This window comes from Galleria mellonella, unplaced genomic scaffold (genome assembly GCF_026898425.1).
Source record: "Galleria mellonella isolate WM207_F2 unplaced genomic scaffold, CSIRO_AGI_GalMel_v1 utg213, whole genome shotgun sequence".
Classification (NCBI taxonomy): Eukaryota; Metazoa; Arthropoda; class Insecta; order Lepidoptera; family Pyralidae; genus Galleria; species Galleria mellonella.
In genome coordinates this window covers 4307410-4326601 of record NW_026442039.1, presented here as the reverse complement: position 1 = coordinate 4326601, position 19192 = coordinate 4307410, and the positions used below count along the sequence as shown (strand labels likewise).

The window sequence follows — 19192 nt, the reverse complement described above, 5'->3', positions numbered from 1 at the left end:
TGTAATGAGTTTGTTTTTTTCAATTTTCCTGTGTGGTGTAGAAACTTGGATGATGCTGAGCAACAAGTAGAGATGCTCTAAAGATGTGGTGCTGCAAAACTTGCTGCAAATACCTTGGACTGCCTTTTGTACTAACGTTTCCATTCTGAACGAACTGAAAATCAGAAATTATCGTCGACTATTCAAACACTAATTCTCAATAACTTCGTTTCCATAACATCCGGAAATAAATTTGTATGGAATGTCTAATTGTCCAAAGCTCGTGACAAGGCAAACGTTCTCGGAGTAGATCACCAACACAATGGATTGACCTCATCAAAACGGCCACACATCAGTCCATTTTGGAATGCTCTCACTCGGCTGTGAGTAGAAATAGATGGAGACACATTGCGAGAACTTTAATCGCGAAGGAGGGTCTCATCGCCGATGCACTATCCTCATAAAAACCACGACCATTCTGTTAAGAGTACATGACTGAAGAGAGATAAAAGACTATCGTGTTTACACTAGCATAATAGTCTTATTAAAAACCACTCATTAGTTAATTAATTATTGAAAAATAAATATTATGAATGGAACGTAAATTTGAAATTTCTTTTATTAAATGAGGAATGTACCTTTCAGTTTCTAATATTTTTTCATAATATAAGATAATAAATGAGATGGAAACATAATGATGGATTTAAAGTATCTTTACCGTATTTCTATTTAAAAAGTGAGCTGTAACTTATATCATCATTAATAACTTTAAGGTTCTATTCTTATAAATTGTATAACACGATGACATAAATTATAAATATAAGGCCGTTATAGACGCCTCTACCTCTAATATTAAAAAGATGAAAGTTTATTAAAATTATTTTTTACTTAGTGCCATATAATAATTCAACAAACATCTTGAAATGCTTTATATAAAACATATTCGTAGTGTAATCGGAATAAAAATATAACATAACAAATCTTAAAATTGTAAATAGCTGGAAAAAAGGCAATGTTCAAGTAAGAAAATATACGGGCAACATAGCAAACGCCAACATCACAGGTCACGTGACGTGACGTTGTGGACGTGTCATTTGCAGACAGCTCGTTGGCGGCGTTGCGCAGGCTCTTTTTTCGTAAAAGTCGTGTTGGAGTGTTACTAATGAACAAAAGTTGAATGGTTTTAGTCGAATTAATCAGTTGATAATTTAGTTAGGATAGTTAAATCGCAATAAATCAAAATGGGAAGTGAGTATACTTCATAATTGTTACTAAATTTAGTGCATTTCTCTTCGAAACATTTCGTAGTATTTTATGTGATTGTTACTCCCTAAATTCAATATTATGTGATAAATGTGTTATATGATCTTTAATTTCTTGCCTTTACAGTTAAATTCCTTGAAGTTATAAAGCCGTTTTGCAGTATATTGCCGGAGATAGCAAAACCAGAGAGAAAGGTAAGTGTTTTATATAAATTAATATTTTAATACTTTCTTTGCCTTAAATGAATTTAATTCCTTATTCCATAGCATAATCATTTATAAATCTTTTTAATTTTAAAATTTGGACACCAAACATAAGTGAAAGTAACTTAACCTTACCAAAATTTGGATTTGGAATGAGTAACTGTACATCAAAGTTTGCAATACTGTTAGTTGTATTCTAAGTAGTCACTTTGTTTTTCAGATTCAATTCCGTGAAAAAGTATTATGGACTGCAATAACATTATTTATTTTCCTAGTATGTTGTCAGGTAAGTGATTATATTGCCACATAATGTCTTGTCCATATGCGCCACATAATCATTATTTTATTCAAATATCAGAAGCTATTGTTTACAACCATTTTATTGTTTAATACTATAATAGAAATGTTTGCAATTTATTATACTTTAGAATAAACATTAATATTTTTTTCTTTTGAATAAACTGAAATATTGAACAAGAATCCAGTTGAAAATACTGGTTAGTGGTTACTTTATTGTTTTGCGGAATAGTAATTCACACAATGCTTGTGCTATTACCTATACATATATGCATGTATTGGTTTCTATATACATCATTATTATGCCTGTTAAGCATGGCAGCAAACCCTCCTGTAGGGGGAGATCTATGTTCAGCAATGGACTGATAATAGCTAGTATACTTCATTAGGTAGCATATTGTACATATTATATTAGAGTTAAATGAATAAATAAGCAAATATTAACTACCAAAGATACAGCTATCAATTTATTATTAATGTTTTAGATATTTCTTTAACAATAAGACTGCCTTTGGTAATTTATAAGTATAATATATATACTTATGTATTTTTTTTTACTTTTGACCATGCAGTAAATAAATAAAATACTTTATTATTTACAGATACCCTTATTTGGTATAATGTCATCAGACAGTGCAGATCCTTTCTATTGGATCCGTGTAATCTTAGCATCAAACAGAGGAACACTCATGGAACTTGGTATCTCACCTATTGTCACATCTGGTCTCATCATGCAGCTATTAGCTGGTGCAAAAATAATTGAAGTTGGTGACACTCCAAAAGACAGGGCTTTATTCAATGGTGCTCAAAAATGTAAGTTGATATTTTGTTCTTTTATAATTTTCACCTGTGACTTTGTCCATGTATACTAGGGTATGTTTACTGACTGAGATAAAAATTAACTTATATCCTTCTCCATATCATATAGTATGTGTATTCTAAATTTGAAAGAAAGAAAAAGTTTTATTGACAACCAGTTGCATTACCAAAATAAAGACAATATTAATTTGCTACAATTTGTTGTCAATGTGGCCAGCACTCAGCATTATGCCATGGCAGTTTATTTACTACCACACAATTTCGTATTTAATGGGTAAGCTGTTAAGGCACTATAAGGTAACAATTAAACTCACTTTCATATTTATAATATTAGTAAAGATTTTTAAGTATGATTTTATCAATTTTCAATTCCTACATATGTCTCTTTTTAATTGCTTTGATAGGCCTCTGTGTTCTCATGTTACTTAAAAAATGCTAAATAACAAATTCTTTATTCACCATTACAAGCACATAATAAGTACATTTAAAAATATAATACAAATACAATAATTAGTCACCCAGGTGTATTAAAGCATCAACAAACATTAGAATTTAAAAAAAAAATACAATAATGTTATTCAAACAGCTTTGTTGCATATAATGAAATGGCAACTAACTCAGGATGCATTGTACATAGTTACAGATTAAAATTGAATATAAATTAACTAATTCATCAACAAAAAGTAGTTATTATAGGTTTGACATTACTGATGAGTGTGAATTTTTAATGATGACACAATTATTGTTAGTAGGCATTTTAAATAAAGATGTTAATAACGCAAATATGTTTTGCATTACCTAAAAAGCAACTTTTAATACTTGTAATTAATAAGAATGCATAATTATTAAGTGTATACAATATTTACAAATGTTAATGTTGATAAACTAAGACAATAGGCTGTTAGAAATTATTTACCATTTTCTTAAGTAAATTTATAGAGAAAATTGTTCTCTAACCCTGACATCGGCAGAAAATCACCGTTGCCTCTATGGTGAAAGCCATTTTTTTTAAAAGAAGAAGAATGAAAATTGCATTTGTAATATGTATTAGCACAAATTGTAATTTTTTATATATAAAAACTTTTTTTTTTTATAATTCATATTATTTTTTAATTTATTTGATATTTAAGAAATCATAGATTTCATTGTTTTGTAATTTTAAATCGTAAGGATTCATTTAAAGGTAATATAATAATTACTCTTCTCCATCCAAAGGTTGCCTAGACTAGATTGTTCTTAGTGATAAGGCTCCACATTGTTTTCTGAGTGTAATATTTTCTTTCAATTCTTTGTATTTATAATAAGTTTACTATTGTAATCTTACGGAGGAAACAATAAAGAGTATCAGTCTATCTAATATATAATTGTTTCCTAATAAGTAAACTACACAACAGTTATTCATTTACTTTTTATATATTTGAGTATACTTTTGATGTTATCCTATTTTAATTAGGTTGAATCTTGTCATTCCAAGTTGCTAAAAAAACAAGGTTTTTAGGCAACTTTTAAAACAATTTTATTACAATACAGAATTTCAAACTTGTTGACCACCTACACTTTTGGAAAGTGTTTTTTTTTTTTTATACAACTTAGTATGACAAACAAGCTGACGGCCCACCTGATGGAAAGTGGTAACCGTCGCCTATAGACATGAGCAGTACCATGGACTTAACAGAGTATACTGTTTCGCCCATGATACCCCCCATGCGTTGCCATTCCTGAGGACTCAGATGTTATTCCTCTGTGCTGTGGACATCGCAGAAGACATTAGGATGCTAATACGAGTAGTACCCTTCATATGTTAATGTTTCTGAGGATTATGTAGTTTTGTCTTCTTATCCTGTACTTCACAGAGTTACTTATACTTCTTATTTGATACATTCTTGATAGAATGGTTCTGATCACTGTGTTGTATAGTGTAGTAGGTGGCCTTCATGTTTCGTCGTTTCCTTCTAGGCTGTTGTTTTAGTGCTTCTCTAAAAAAGACCTCCAACTAAAGAATTTTATTTTTTGTTGTTTCAGTGTTTGGCATGGTGATAACAGTGGGCCAGGCGATCGTATACGTAATGACGGGAATGTACGGCGAGCCTAGTGAAATTGGGGCTGGTGTGTGTCTGCTTATCATCATCCAGTTATTCGTCGCCGGTTTGATTGTGCTGCTTCTTGATGAACTCTTGCAAAAAGGTATGGCCGATTTTATATTTTTATTCTTAGACATTTTTATTCTTTTTATTTTTATTTTATATTTTTATTTTTTATCTTAGATTTTAGGTTTTTAATGTGATATCTTGAAATATTTAATATTAAAATTCATTATAATCATATCTAATATGTACATGTTTTGTAATATACTTCCCCATTGACATTAACATTCAGCGACACATTTTGACACCCTCTTTTTCCCATGGGTCTCTTAAAAGGCGACTAAGGGAACTTAAATGTTTGAAGAATAGACAGCAGTGTCCTTCTCAAAACATCACCAAAAACCTAACTGCGATTGCCAATCCACCTGCCAAGCATGACAACTACTTGCAAAACATCCCTTATGTGGTACGCCCATGTTCAACAATGACAGTTAATGATTGTTATGATGATGAACATTTTTGTGGTCATTTCTCTATTTAGTGCAGGAATATCATATGCTGTATATTGCCAGATCTCTAAAATAAATTATTACATTCATTACAAAAAGGCAATACTAAGTTTTAGTATTCTATTTCATATATTAATGATGGTCATCATTTTGGTGAACCTATCATAAAGTCATTAAGTTACTTCAGCTATAATAATGAATGATAGCTGTTGGTAAACTATCTTGGTTATTATCACATAATGTACTAGTTAGTCTAATTAGACTTGTCTATGTCCACTAACGCTATTATGTGATTCAAATATATTTTTAGCCTTTATTACAATGTTGCCATTGTTTACAGGATATGGTCTGGGCTCTGGTATTTCACTGTTTATTGCCACAAATATTTGTGAAACTATCGTCTGGAAAGCATTCTCACCCGCTACCGTCAATACTGGTTAGTATGAAGCCTTAATGCATATTAAAAAATATATAACTAAATCAATTTTAACAAATTAAAATAACTACTAAAAACAATTTTTTTTTTGTTTGTAACGAATATACTAAAAAAATTACTACTTAATCGGTTTTAAAAATTATTCTCCACGTGCAGGTCGCGGCACAGAATTCGAAGGCGCCGTGATAGCGCTGTTCCACTTGCTCGCCACCCGCCCGGACAAGGTCCGTGCCCTCCGCGAGGCTTTCTACCGACAAAATCTTCCTAACCTGATGAATCTCCTTGCCACAGTTCTGGTCTTTGCTATCGTCATATACTTCCAGGTATGTTATCCTTCTAATATTACATGTAAAAGTTTGTAAGATATTTGTATGTTTGGTAAATGGATTTGTATACAATTTGATATATGGGTAGATTATATCCTAACTTAACACTTGAAATACTTTTGCACGCGTACAAAGTCGCGGGAAAAAGTTAGTTTATATATTTTAACAGAATCTTTATTTAAGTATAAATTATATTTAAGTATAAATTATATTTAGGTATAAATTAATTAAATTATTAAAATTTTAAAATCATATTTCAATAATAAATTTAGATATTAAAAATTTGATTCACTTTCATTAATATGTCTAGAATATTAATCAGTATAATAAATTAGTAAAATAATTATGCATAAATGATAAATTCAGTTTATCATTTATGCATAATTATTTTGTTCTATATTAACATTTTAGGCATTTAACTTTTTATTATTTAGAAATATTAGACATTATTTTTGATAATGCTCAGATAATTGCATTATTACTTAAATAATGATTATCTATAATTATATATGCTAAAGTATTTATTAGGGTTAAAACAAAGAAGCAGTAGAGTTATTTGTAATAATATTTTTCTCAGGGCTTCCGCGTGGATCTACCAATTAAATCAGCGCGATACCGCGGCCAGTATTCCTCATATCCGATCAAGCTATTCTACACATCGAACATCCCTATCATCTTGCAGTCGGCGCTCGTGTCTAACTTATATGTTATTTCTCAAGTGAGTTGTATTTTCTTGTTAAAGTTATCAATATAAGTTGGGAGAAAGGAAGTGTAGTGATTGACCTGAGTCTGCTACATTCCACTACTAATAATTCTCTTCTTTCTGACAGGGTATATTATTAGCAATAAGGTTGCTAGACATTATATTTTTATATATAGAATGTCGAACAAACTCAAGGTCCACCTTATAGAAAGTGATAACTGTCACTTACAGACATAATAGCATATACTGTAATGTGCAAGATGCTGCATTCCTTGTGTTTCTGAGAACTATGATAAAACTATAGTCCTGAGCATAAGAAGAGGTATAAGTCATTACACCCTGTAAATTCACTGCCATTCGCGACCTTTTGAACCAAAACAAAGACATGCAAGCATAACAGTTTCATAGCATTATTACGAGTTGAATAGTTATCCAGTCTCTTTCCAGTATTGTATTATTAGTAATGGGATCTAACAGTCCCATTGCTACCAAGACCTCTTTATAGTTTCCTCTGGAAACTGCCATGGTTAATCCATCACTCAACTGATTTCGTTCTCGTCTATGATCACTTCTAGTGCCTATCTGTGCAGATAAGGTCAATATTTTTATCCCATTAAAAACTGGTACGTCATTTTTAATAGATGCTAATGGAATAGAACCCCGCCTTCGCTATCGGTATACGTTGGCGAAGTACCAATGAGAGATGATGATAGCTGAAGATGAAAGCATATCATATGGCTCATCATGATCAATTCATAAAGATCCCCCAAACTATGATACTTTTTTTTTAATGGATGATAATGTAATGGTAACCCCGCCTGCGCTAACGGTACACGCTAGCAGTGCACCAGTGTGGAATGATAGGTTTTTTTTTATACAACTTAGAATGGCAAACAAGCTGACGGTCCACCTGATGGAAAGTGATAACCGTCGCCTATAGACATGAGCAGTACCATAGACATGACAGAGTATTCTGTTTCGCCCATGATACCCCCTCTTTTGCCATTCCTGAGGACTCAGGTGTTATTCCTCTGTACCCCAGTAAATTCATGCCATATTCCACCTTTCAAACCGAAACACAGCCATGCAAACACAACTGCTTCATGGTTGAAACACGAATGGGACAGAGATACCTAAGCAATCGACTTTTGTACAAAGTTTCCCTCTGGTAAAGGTGAGTATAAAAAGACAGGTCAGTTAGTCCATTGTGATGAATATACCTGGAATTCAGCACGATAGTTTTCATGCAGATAGAACAAGGAGGACCTCGTGAAGAGACAATACCTACCCCCAACACACTATGATCCTAGCAATCCCCTATATCGTGGGTGGTGGTGTGCAGATGCTGGCGGTGAAGTTCAGCGGCAACTTCCTGGTGAACCTGCTGGGCGTGTGGGCGGACGTGGGCGGCGGCGGGCCGGCGCGCGCGTACCCGGTGGGCGGGCTGTGCTACTACTTCAGCCCGCCGGAGTCGCTCGCGCACATCGCGCACGACCCGCTGCACGCGCTGCTCTACATCGTCTTCATGCTCGGCTCCTGCGCCTTCTTCTCCAAGACCTGGATCGACGTCTCCGGCTCCTCCGCCAAGGATGTGAGTTGTCCCACATGGCACATACATACAGTAGTAATCATTACAAGAAATAAACACATAATCACAGCGAGGAAACAAGATGAAAACATAACGTTATCTTCATATCGAGATATTATGGTCTTTTAAAATACAACTTAATAATTTGTAACCAAATTTTGTTGACATTATCACAGACAAACTTTAAATTAAATTAGTAACTAATGAAATGATACCACTCTAGTAATTAACTGAATTTTTATATGTTCTACTGTCCAAGACTGTCCTATGATCGGGTCAGTTGTTTATTTGCATTTTCATTCAATTCTATTGCAAGAAGTTATTTAGTTGAAATTTGGCCTGTTTTTATTACGACTTTTTATGATACACAACATGGGTAAAATGCACAAGATCTTTTTAAGTAATTAGTTTTATTGATAGAAAATTTTATTAACCATAATGAATTAATTGAATAAATATACTAATTGTTAATTAAAAAAAAAACGTGTTTTTAGTATATTTATTTAGTAATAGTAAGGTTTACTAGGTAGTGATTTTATAATATTATGTACATGATTTTGTTTCATCGCTTTGTGTCATTGAACAAACTTAACTGTGTACCAGTTTGAAAGGTGACATGGCAGAGAAATTACTAAGTATCTTCTAAAGAGATCCCTTTAAATTTGTATGCATTCTTGAAGTACAAATATCTCTTATTTATCAATTAACTTACTTAATTATCAAAGGAACGATGATTCTGATTAAACTTGAAAAAAAAAAACAGAATTTATTAATAATAGTGTTCACTCTTCTTTAAGAACTAATTTAAATTGTAACACTTTCACATTTAGTGAAAGCGCCGGGGAGCAACTTGACTAAATCAATGTGAATATTACAGGTCGCCAAGCAGTTGAAGGAACAACAGATGGTTATGCGCGGCCACCGAGACAACTCTATGATCCACGAGCTAAACAGATATATCCCGACAGCAGCCGCCTTCGGTGGTCTCTGTATCGGTGCGCTCTCTGTATTGGCGGATTTCCTCGGCGCCATCGGTTCCGGTACTGGTATCCTGCTCGCTGTCACCATCATCTACCAGTACTTCGAGATATTCGTCAAGGAACAAGCCGAGATGGGCGGCATGAGTACGCTGCTCTTCTAAATAGTTTAAATTCCACGCCGCGGCGAACGCTACGCTCAGAGCTTTCGTTTCGTAAGTTTTTTTTTATTTAGTATCGGGTGCAGCGTTTGCCCCGGCGCAGTGTGTGCGTAGCGTGTGTGGGTAATGCTAATTTATATGAATTTAATGAGGTGAACTTTATAATAAAATAATTTACGAGAAGTACACACGTTGTTTTTGTCGAACGTCCGCTGTTAGTCCTTTCGAGTAGTTACTTTTATTTTTTTTTATATATGTTGTTCTTAGTTTTTAAGCGTTCTTTATATAACTTATTACGATCCAACATTGTTAAGTTAATCTTACAAAACTTAATTTTATATTTAAGTTTGTGTTGGATGTTTTGTAAAAGACGTTGTAAAATCAGTGATTTGTATATACGTTGTGCGAGACACATCACATGTTGAGGTTGGACAGCTCAGATTTAATGTCATAAATTTAATACACCACACATGACAGTTATATAATTAAAATATTTTAGAATAAATTATTTCTATTATTTTTTTACAATCCTCAATTTGTAAATTGTTTTTACTTGTCGACAGTTCCAGTTTACGATAAATTATTTAATTTAAAATAAAATGCATTTTATATTACATATCGCAGTAGTTGGTGGCTTGGAGAAACAATGATTCAGAGTAATTTAATACTCTGATTTATTATCTCTCTAATGTAGTAGGTACAGACCTGCTTATTTGATAAATGTGAAAATTAAGGCTGAACAGTTGACACGATTTTATTTGGTATTGAGATACTTCTAACTTGAGTGTTGCCGAGTTCGAATGCACTAAATAACAGGTAGATTAAGATTTTATCTTATTATACTAAGATTCATGAAAACCCTGATTTTTTTCCCCAACTTGTAATAGAAAACACATAGAGGGTCAACCTGATGAAAAGTGCCCAGTCACCCATAGACATGTACAATACCATTGACATCACCAATTTGTATCGCCAGAGGTACTGCAGTACCTGCGTTTTCATTTTTGAGAACTGAATTTTAATGCCTTGTTCATGAATAAAGAATGAAATCAAAAATCCACGCATATGCACGTATACATATAACGTGATTTGTAACAAGCAATTTCTGTTTTGATATGACGAGCACAAATGCATACCGATTGTCCCTCGTCTGTGCAAATTTCCAAATATCAAAGCTTATCATGGGGTGGCTTTCAAAACATTCCTTCTAGGAGGATTCACTATGTATCTAGAATCACAGTATTGGGCCATTTTATAAGGTGAACTATGTAGGTAATTCTATGTTATAGTTGCAAATAACATTGCCTTAAAAGGTATTAAAATCTAAGAAAAAAAAAAAATATGCAAATCTAAAGATATCTGGAAATCTGGTATATTTTATTAGGACTCGTGAGTGAAATCAAACGTAAGTCAATAATCACAAAAAATGAATTTATAACAATTTTTTATAAGCACTATAAAGATAACTCAGCAATTTGAAGTTCTTGTTAATATTATAAATAAACACAATTATATAAATTCATCCACGTCCTTGTCGGACTGAAAGTTCTAGAAAACGGCAAATTATTTTATGTAACTTTATTATTCTCACTAGACATGCAATAGAAAGGACGATAAACAAGAATTTATACGATTGGTAACAAACGTAGGTACATAATCTGTTCTATACTTTTAAATGGCTTATCCCAGGGTAAAGACATTCAGGAAATAATATATTTTGAGATCATATGGAACCAGATTGGTAAGAGATCGAACAAAACAAAAAAGGGTCAAATGTCGCCTAAACTCACAATAATACTAACAATGACCTAAGGGTACATGGCACAATGCTATCGTACCTTACATTTTATATTATAGGCACTTGTATTTAGGTAGTAATCAATCACTTTGTGATTTATTGCTCTATTGATTTAATTAAGTATCGTTTTATTTCCGATCGATCGCTTGGTCCCTTACCAACATGGGATTGTTGCGATAAATCAATGATTATAAAACTGATCTGCGAAAGGAATTTTGAAGGCCAACGCTGTACGGCTGTAACGGTTCTCGGGTACTTTTTTCTCTATCAAAATAAATCCTGTACTGCTTCGTGTAACACACGAGCGACTTAACTATGCAGTTCTAAGTAATGCATTTTTGGCGGATAAATGTAGTGACCTACTCGGAGCATTATTCTGGTTTGTGTAAACTACCAAAAACCTCGTTTACTCGAGCCTGAAATAAGTATCATATACACGGTACAAAAGGAACTGAGCTTCAATGCAACTTACGGATTCTGACATTGTGATCTATGCTCCACTAGTTCCTTCCATAGCCCAGCGAATACAGCCAAGACGAGAGACCTTTTGTCCATGAAAAATTAAATACTACATTAAGCCAGTAATAGATTTTCACGCAGTTGAGTATTATATAAGACATTGTAATTTAACAGACAAAAAAGTACGTCGAGGACTGTGCCTTATTTGCGCCAGGTCTGCTCAGATGGAGTTGCACTCACGAGTGGCATTTGGCCGACGACAGAGATATCTGCAGTCGTCCCCTGTCGAAGACTTATCAGTCTGTTTTTCGACATTGACGTAGGGACTTATTGTCGACGGCAGGACAGTGACGACAACTGCAATTATTTATCTGCCGTCGATCAAGAATTACTTGTGAGCTTAGAGTACTAACAATTTCAAGCTGTATTTATAACGGAACTGTGCGGTAGTTACCTAACCTACGTTAAATTTGTAAAAACTCTGATTAGAAATTCAAATTAATAACGTTATTTTTTAATTAAGTTGTTTATAGTTACCGAGAATCTAGTATACCATTATAGTTCTGTTATAGTGCTCACAAAATAATTTGCAAAACTCTATATATTTCTAGGCAATTAATGATAAAATATATTTTATTATACAAAGTTGATGAAATATAAAGAAGCACTTCACCTCTATGCTATATATCTTTCGCATATATTATTTACAAAGCTAGGTAATCCAAATCTAGTGCTGTCTATATTCCCCTAGTATAGTATGGCAGTATTGCATTTAACATCAATTGGTGTTTCAATATACAACAATTATAATTAAAATAATAAAAGATAACAAAAAAAAAAAAAAACTAAACGTAATAAACGTGCAATGGAAAACATTTATTAAATTTAACAACATAACCGTGTAAGGAGAAAAGAAAACAATGAAAAACTTTAAAAATAACAGTGCCAATTAATCCTAGTAAATGTTTCAAAATTACTTTTTTATAATAATCACGTAAACAAATTTTTGTCCACTTGTAACATGTCTGATCTAAATAAATTATCAAGGATACATTTACATATACCATTAGTCAATTTTCAGAATGGTTTTCAAATTTATTTAAATATAAACAACTAAATGTACAAGTGTCGAAAAAGTTGACTGAACCAATAATATAATAAAATATAATCTAAAATATAACAACAAAAACCAATTCAATATCGGAGGACCTTAGCTGGTTACTACTATACTATACACTAGTGATTTCGCTATTTATCAATCTTTATCATTTGTACATGGGTATAATAGCACTTACAATATATCTCTACACCCCAAACTTAGTCAAATGGTAATTTAGAATATAATCGGGTTTAGCCCGCCATGCAAACTTCATCACTCATCACATTCATCATGCATACGTATCTAAAGCATACTGTACATCTTTACAATATCATGGAAAAATAGCTGATGGAAACAATCCAATCTCAACATCGAGAGCTAGTTATCGTTCACCTAAATGCGAGAGGAAGTTTCAGCCTTTCTTTCCAGTTACTACAAAACTATAATTATCTACATGCATACATTCGCATTTAGCATATTTCAAAAGAGAATACTTTGTATTCGTATTTTAAATGCGCACTTGACACTATACATGGTCAATGAAGGGAACGCCGTCATGTAACACCTTTAGATACGCATGGCCGGTTTCCAACTTGAGACAGTCATATATCAGGTCTTAAATCACAATACTGTTGCACTTGGAAAATATCCTGTATGCAAATGAAGTGCATTAACGCCACGCTAATAGATGGTAAACGCTATTGATGACGCCTGTAAATTGTAATTTTCATACAAAAGCATCATGACAAAATGGCGGCGTTTTAATGCACGGAAATAGCATGTGTGGAATTACGATAATATTGCGTGTTAAGCAACTGTTTCTATTTCTTCTGGTATAGGAGGCGACTGCTCCGCTGGCGCTAACGTTTTAGACGGCGATTTTGTGTATGGAAGCGTTTTTAACTTTCTGGCTTCGCGTCGCTGTTTCTTTTGCTGCATAACGAGTCTTAATTGTTCCAATTTACATTTAGTCTTTGAATTCTCCATGGCTAGAGTTTTGGCAGTATCACATTTCTTGCACATATCACCGGAGCTTGATTTGCTCGAACATGACGAACAAACACCGGGTTTGAGTCTATTACACTGACAGTCTTTTACATTTTTGCAAGAACAAATTTTGGTTTCAGCAGTAGATGTGGAAGGGAGGTGGCCATCACACTGGCCGTATGAGCAGGAGGGCTGACTACATCCTAAACATTTGTTGGACTCGTCTAGTAAGCTTGATGTACAGGAGTGTTTGTTGTCTTTCTGTAACATGTAAAATTACAAATTAAACCATATAAAATTATAATGCAAGCCTATATTATTTGCCCTGAAAAAGATTTCCATATAAAGATGAAACAATTGTCCGAAACAACAAACATAGTAAGTTCATAAAATTCCCATTATTTATATATAGGTTGCGAGCTTCTATACCTACATCTTCAATATGTCTTATATACAGATAATATATATCTATAATATATATACTAATGTATCTACATTAGTTACTATATGTAGTTGAGGGGGAAAGGATTGTTAGTAACACAGACTATCGGAACCATTGCTAGTAATTTTCCTGTCAAGTTCCTTGCAGTCCCCCTGGAAACGATCATGCTTAATTCCAAGTGTATTAATCACGATGAGCTCCTGCCTTTTCATTTATACCTATCTTCCCTCACTAGTGCCTTACCAGCATATACCGTCAGCGCAGGAGGGATTATCATAAGTTTACTATTGTAATGTTTTGGAAGAAACAATAAAGAGTATCTATCTATCTATCTATCATTCCATTATCCATTAAAAAAACTATATGAAATATTACATATTAAAAATGAAGTCATATGAAAATAATATATTACCTGTGATAAGGCAATGGGGGTGCTGCACAGAGCAAATCATTCAGTATATGAATGATAGTCGAAATATCCCTTTTAGGCCGGCCGTATCTGGAAATAAACATAAATATTTTATTTATACAGAAAATCACATTATTTTCTTTCATGAGCATTTATATTATAGATAATAAAATACAATTTAAGTTGTATTTCCAGAAACTTGTTCATTAGTCAGTAATTATTTTTTACTTAACTAGGTGTAATCTTGCAGAAGTCTATATCACTGGGTCTTTTATTAGAATTATTTTATTTAATTCCGCTACCGTTGGTATGTATGTAACTTCTAACACTCGACGATTGACTACCACTATTACTAGTAGAAGTTCCATAACCTTCCATATTAGTCATTAATCTCAGACTGTCATTTTGTACAAGCACGTGTTGCAACACGTGTTTTACCTCTAAATGAAGTACCTTCTGGCAAATTATTAAATCGGTTGCAATCTTCGAATATAGGTAGTTACACACATATTAATGGTACCAGAATGATTTAATTCTGATCAAATAACTAGTCAGCAATTGATTTGTCGATTCCATTTTCTGCTATTAAAGTAATGTAAAGCAAAATTTTACTATAATAATAATGTAATAAAACAAATAAATTATACACTAATACAGCGATTCCTAAAGTGGGTGCAGCAGAACTTAGAAGTCACCAGAGTTTTACAAAATTATTTTACTGTTAAAAACACCACATTCTGAACTGAACATATAGTTTTTGAATACATGGTATTTTTTCACAGTAATGAAATTAGACTATAAGAAACATGCATAAAAAATAATAATCACCTGTCTTGTAAAGCAGGATTTAAAGTTCCTGAAAATGTACCCGAATATATTCCCTTTCCATGGTGCTTCATTGACTCTATCACAGCTCCAGGTCCTATTTTCGAGCGCACTGATTCCTCAGCGGTTCGGAGATCAATTTTATTTGTCAACACTTCTTTCGATAACTTCTTTAATTTTTGAGTTAAATTCTTTGATGCTTCTATAAGTGCCTTAGTGTCAACAGTTGGTGTGGGGGACACTCTCTGAGGCTTTTTTGGGGCATCAGGAGCTTTAAATGGGACCTGTTTTGATGTGGAAGGAGTGGCATTGTCTTCAGCGGGACCACTGCTTGGTTGCAAAATAAGTTTCCGAGAATTTGTTATATACGGCTCAGTTCTTGATGTGGAAGGCTGAACTAAATTACTATCTTGTCTAATTTGCATCCTTTTTTTATGTTTATTCACTACAGACTGCATGAATGCTTTTTGTTTATTTTGACCTATGGGATGTTTGAATTTAGATGTTTTATGAAGTAAGTACTGGAAGCGTTTATTTTTTAATGGTTCATTTATACTCTGGAAAGAAGGCAGTGTGCCAGTCGGTTCCTGCATCCCGTGACTTGTGGTCGCTAGGTTTGATATCTCCCTGTCCATCATAGACTCATCCTGATCTTCAAATAAACCTTTATCCACAGCACTATTAAATAAATTCTCCATTGGATATTCATCTATTGTGCTTTCAGCTAGGAATGAACTTTGGTCAGTGAAGTTGTCACTGTCATCACTAAATGAACTATCAGGTGTATGAGACGATGTAGACGGACTGGGTTTGTCACTAATGGCACTTGTTGAAGGTATCACATTGTTGCTTTGTTTATTCTGGGATAACATGTCGATCAAATTGTTTTTTACACTGTTTACCAGACTGCTTTCTCTGCTTTCAGAGGTAGACACGTCTATAGGACTAGAAACCAAATTCGATAAAGACTTTATAGGTGACTGTTCATTTTCAACAGATGTGTCAGATAGATCTGAGAGTGTGCAATTTGTTGTGTCAACTGATTCATCTTTTTCTTCACAGCTTTCTGATTTGTCAGTATATTTCTCTTCAGCCATAGACCTATATAAATCAAAAGCATTCTGTAGCATTTCTAAGTCTTGTTTTTGAAGAATATGATTTTGATGTTCCTGTTTTTGTTTATCTGTGTTTTCATTAGGGTCATCATTGTCTATTACTTTTTGAGGGGTACTCTGAGGGCCAGGCGATTCTCTATTGTCACTTTTTGTACGTACTGATGATGTGGAACTCTTTGCGGGAGTAGACGTGCGCAGAGATCGGGACCCACTTGAAGAACTTGAGTTAAGAGTAGATAGTTGCAGTTGTATTAACATCATATGGTCACCTAACCTCATGGTCAAATTTAATGGTGATTTACCACTCAGGAAATCATTAACTTGTGTGTCATTAAGAGACTCTAAAGCTTGCATCACAGAATTTTCGGGCCTTTGGCTCTGAAAACAATGGGAACAAGAATGTTAATAATGATACATAATTAGTTACAATAATAAGTAATAAAAAACTATATAAGATGGATAATGGCTATTGATTAGTTTCGCATTGTTGTGAAACACGTGATTATCGTCAATAAAGAATCGAGATTTCGAAATAATGCCATGCTTACCAGGAGTCCCGTTTCGACGCTCGGCAGCAGAATGACGCGCGAGCCGTCCAATAGGCCGTTTTCCTCCAGAGTGCCATCCCTCAATTGTCTGCGAAGACAAAACTGAACATCAATATCATGGAGTCAAAGGACGCGGATGCGTCATCGTTCGTATCGACGCAACTTTATTTCCGTAATGTTTGACAATAGAAGCTTGGCGTCTAGTCCTCTACTTACCTTTCGCGATGCAAGAGACATATCCGATCTTTGGACACTTTAAGTTTCTTCGAAACTAATTTCTTAAGATGCTCCACTGTGTTTTTACCGTTCAGACTGACTGAAAAGTTACCACCCGTGGTCGTTTGTATATTCAACGTTATGTCCGTAGTTTGGGTCGAGCCACACCCGTACACTTCTGTTCCCGTTGCACGTTCCATATTTTCCACATAAATTACACTAAAATTTATAATATATCACTAGTATAATGGCGAAAAGCTTATCTTAGATTACACAGCTATTTTATTGCTGAATAGAAATAACAGGGTCACACGCCAGACCCCAGATTTTGATGTGGCCGTCGATCGGTGTGACCAGTGTCGTTCGCGATATCCCGTTATTTTTTTTTTACAACAGCTGATGCGACACGCTGCTCTGTTACTACGCTCTTAATGTTTAAAACTTATAAAAATAAAACATATTTACTAAAAGGAGTGACATTTAAATATAAGTATTTTCATTTTTATATATTTTTGAAGATTATATTTTATAAAATATCTTGTTATGATTAGTTTTAACACAGAAAAAAGAAAAAAATGTGACGAAATATGTAAACATAAAATCGATTTAATGTGAAACGGAATAGAAATATTGAAATGTCAAACACAAATGTCACGCATTGTTCGAAAAGGCTTTTGCGGGAAATTTAAATTTTCGTCGATCTGTGAAAATAATTATACTTGCTAAATGTTGATTAGATAAAAAAGTTAATTGTGTGACGTGTCCTGTCTCGTCACGCGTAATATGACACAGAGATAATACCTAGAAGAATTGTAATTCATTTGAGACAAAACACGTGCCAATACTACGTACTGTAATACTTTTTTGGGGTTCCGTAAAAAAAGTACAAAAGAACCGTTATGGTCCGACTTTACCTCTCCGTTCGTCTGTCACAACGTCATATCTCAACAACTACTAATGTTATCAATTTGAAATTTGGAATAGATTTACATATTATTAAACCGCATATATTGCAGTGAAAATAATTGAAAAAATATTTTTATTTTTAGGCTAGAGGGTAGAAAAGGAGATTAAAGAATTTTAAATTGATGTATTAGATCAAGTGGGGTATCATATGAAAGGGCTTCATTTGTACATTTTAAAACTGATTTTTATTTACTTTTAATGCTGTGTTAATTTTTAGTTATAATCGTAAATGTGAGAAAAATATCACTCAGAAACTTTGGAGAGAGGAGGGATCCTCTCTCCAAAGTTTCTGAAGTGAAAAAATTGCAATATATAAAGTTCATAAAGATATACGTGAATATTACAGAAAAAAATAAAACGATGTTACTAACTAGCATTGTTTTCGAGAAATTATCATAAAAAAAAACTCCCAAAAATAAAATTATTTATGCGATCCAGATTTAATTACAATAATGGCTTAAAAAAATTACGAGTTATAACATTAGTAATAATAAACTTAGGTGTCTATTTCGTATGACAAATTTAATGAAGGTAATTTAATCTAATATTTATGTATGGGACCTTCGGCGGATTTCAGCTCGCACCTGACTACTTTTTTATGTTTAGCAGTAATTCGCGAAATGTTTGTGCAGCCTTTACCATTATAGGAAATCACGCTCTGGTTTTGCATAAGAGGCTATAATAACCGCTTACTATCAGATGGGCTGTATATTTTTTTACCAAATCAGTACTTTATACTTTAGTATTCAATAAAGCATAAAGGTGTGCTCAGACGAAGGACATTTTTGGCGTACATTTTCTACAACGCTACAACGCACACAAATCAGTACGTTTGACCTACAACGTGGCTGACGAAAGTGCGCCGTCATCAGTATAAATTTCATATTAATTTAGCGACTGCTTATAATAATTTGAATCGACACAAAAGAATTGTAATTCGTGAGCGTAAATTTTTCGTTAATCACTGTATTTTATTTCAACAT

The 19192-nt window shown here is 33.4% G+C and overlaps 2 protein-coding genes across 3 annotated transcripts; one reads left to right on the top strand and one right to left on the bottom strand.

Moving 5' to 3' along the window:
- Window positions 1-1064: 1064 nt before the first annotated feature.
- LOC113511704 (protein transport protein Sec61 subunit alpha) lies at window positions 1065-9850 on the top strand. The gene is made up of 10 exons (XM_026895403.3): window positions 1065-1227; window positions 1369-1436; window positions 1666-1731; window positions 2345-2555; window positions 4584-4745; window positions 5495-5590; window positions 5747-5913; window positions 6494-6634; window positions 7962-8210; window positions 9085-9850. Exons 1-10 carry the CDS (start codon window positions 1221-1223, stop codon window positions 9346-9348), a joined length of 1431 nt encoding a protein of 476 aa, XP_026751204.1. The 5' UTR covers window positions 1065-1220; the 3' UTR covers window positions 9349-9850.
- Window positions 9851-12454: 2604 nt separating this feature from the next.
- LOC113511703 (midnolin homolog) lies at window positions 12455-17616 on the bottom strand. 2 transcript variants are annotated; one of them, XM_052894482.1, is made up of 5 exons: window positions 17244-17616; window positions 17028-17115; window positions 15368-16857; window positions 14550-14629; window positions 12455-13957 (listed from the first exon to the last, which is right to left on the bottom strand). In XM_052894482.1, exons 1-5 carry the CDS (start codon window positions 17441-17443, stop codon window positions 13509-13511), a joined length of 2307 nt encoding a protein of 768 aa, XP_052750442.1. In that variant the 5' UTR covers window positions 17444-17616; the 3' UTR covers window positions 12455-13508. The 2 variants fall into 2 exon arrangements, with proteins under 2 accessions (XP_052750442.1, XP_026751202.2); XM_026895401.3 differs by having other exon boundaries at window positions 13616-13949; window positions 14543-14629.
- Between the last annotated feature and the right edge of the window lie 1576 nt (window positions 17617-19192).

Coding starts and splice junctions, on each gene's coding strand:
- LOC113511704 (XM_026895403.3), top strand. Junction 5,591..5,746: donor ACCCGCTACCGTCAATACTG/GTTAGTATGAAG, acceptor CTCCACGTGCAG/GTCGCGGCACAGAATTCGAA. Junction 8,211..9,084: donor CCGGCTCCTCCGCCAAGGAT/GTGAGTTGTCCC, acceptor TGAATATTACAG/GTCGCCAAGCAGTTGAAGGA.
- LOC113511703 (XM_052894482.1), bottom strand. CDS start 17,443: ATGGAACGTGCAACGGGAACAGAAGTGTACGGGTGTGGCTCGACCCAA. Junction 16,858..17,027: donor GCGTCGAAACGGGACTCCTG/GTAAGCATGGCA, acceptor CATTGTTTTCAG/AGCCAAAGGCCCGAAAATTC. Junction 13,958..14,549: donor TGCAGCACCCCCATTGCCTT/ATCACAGGTAAT, acceptor TGTAATTTTACA/TGTTACAGAAAGACAACAAA.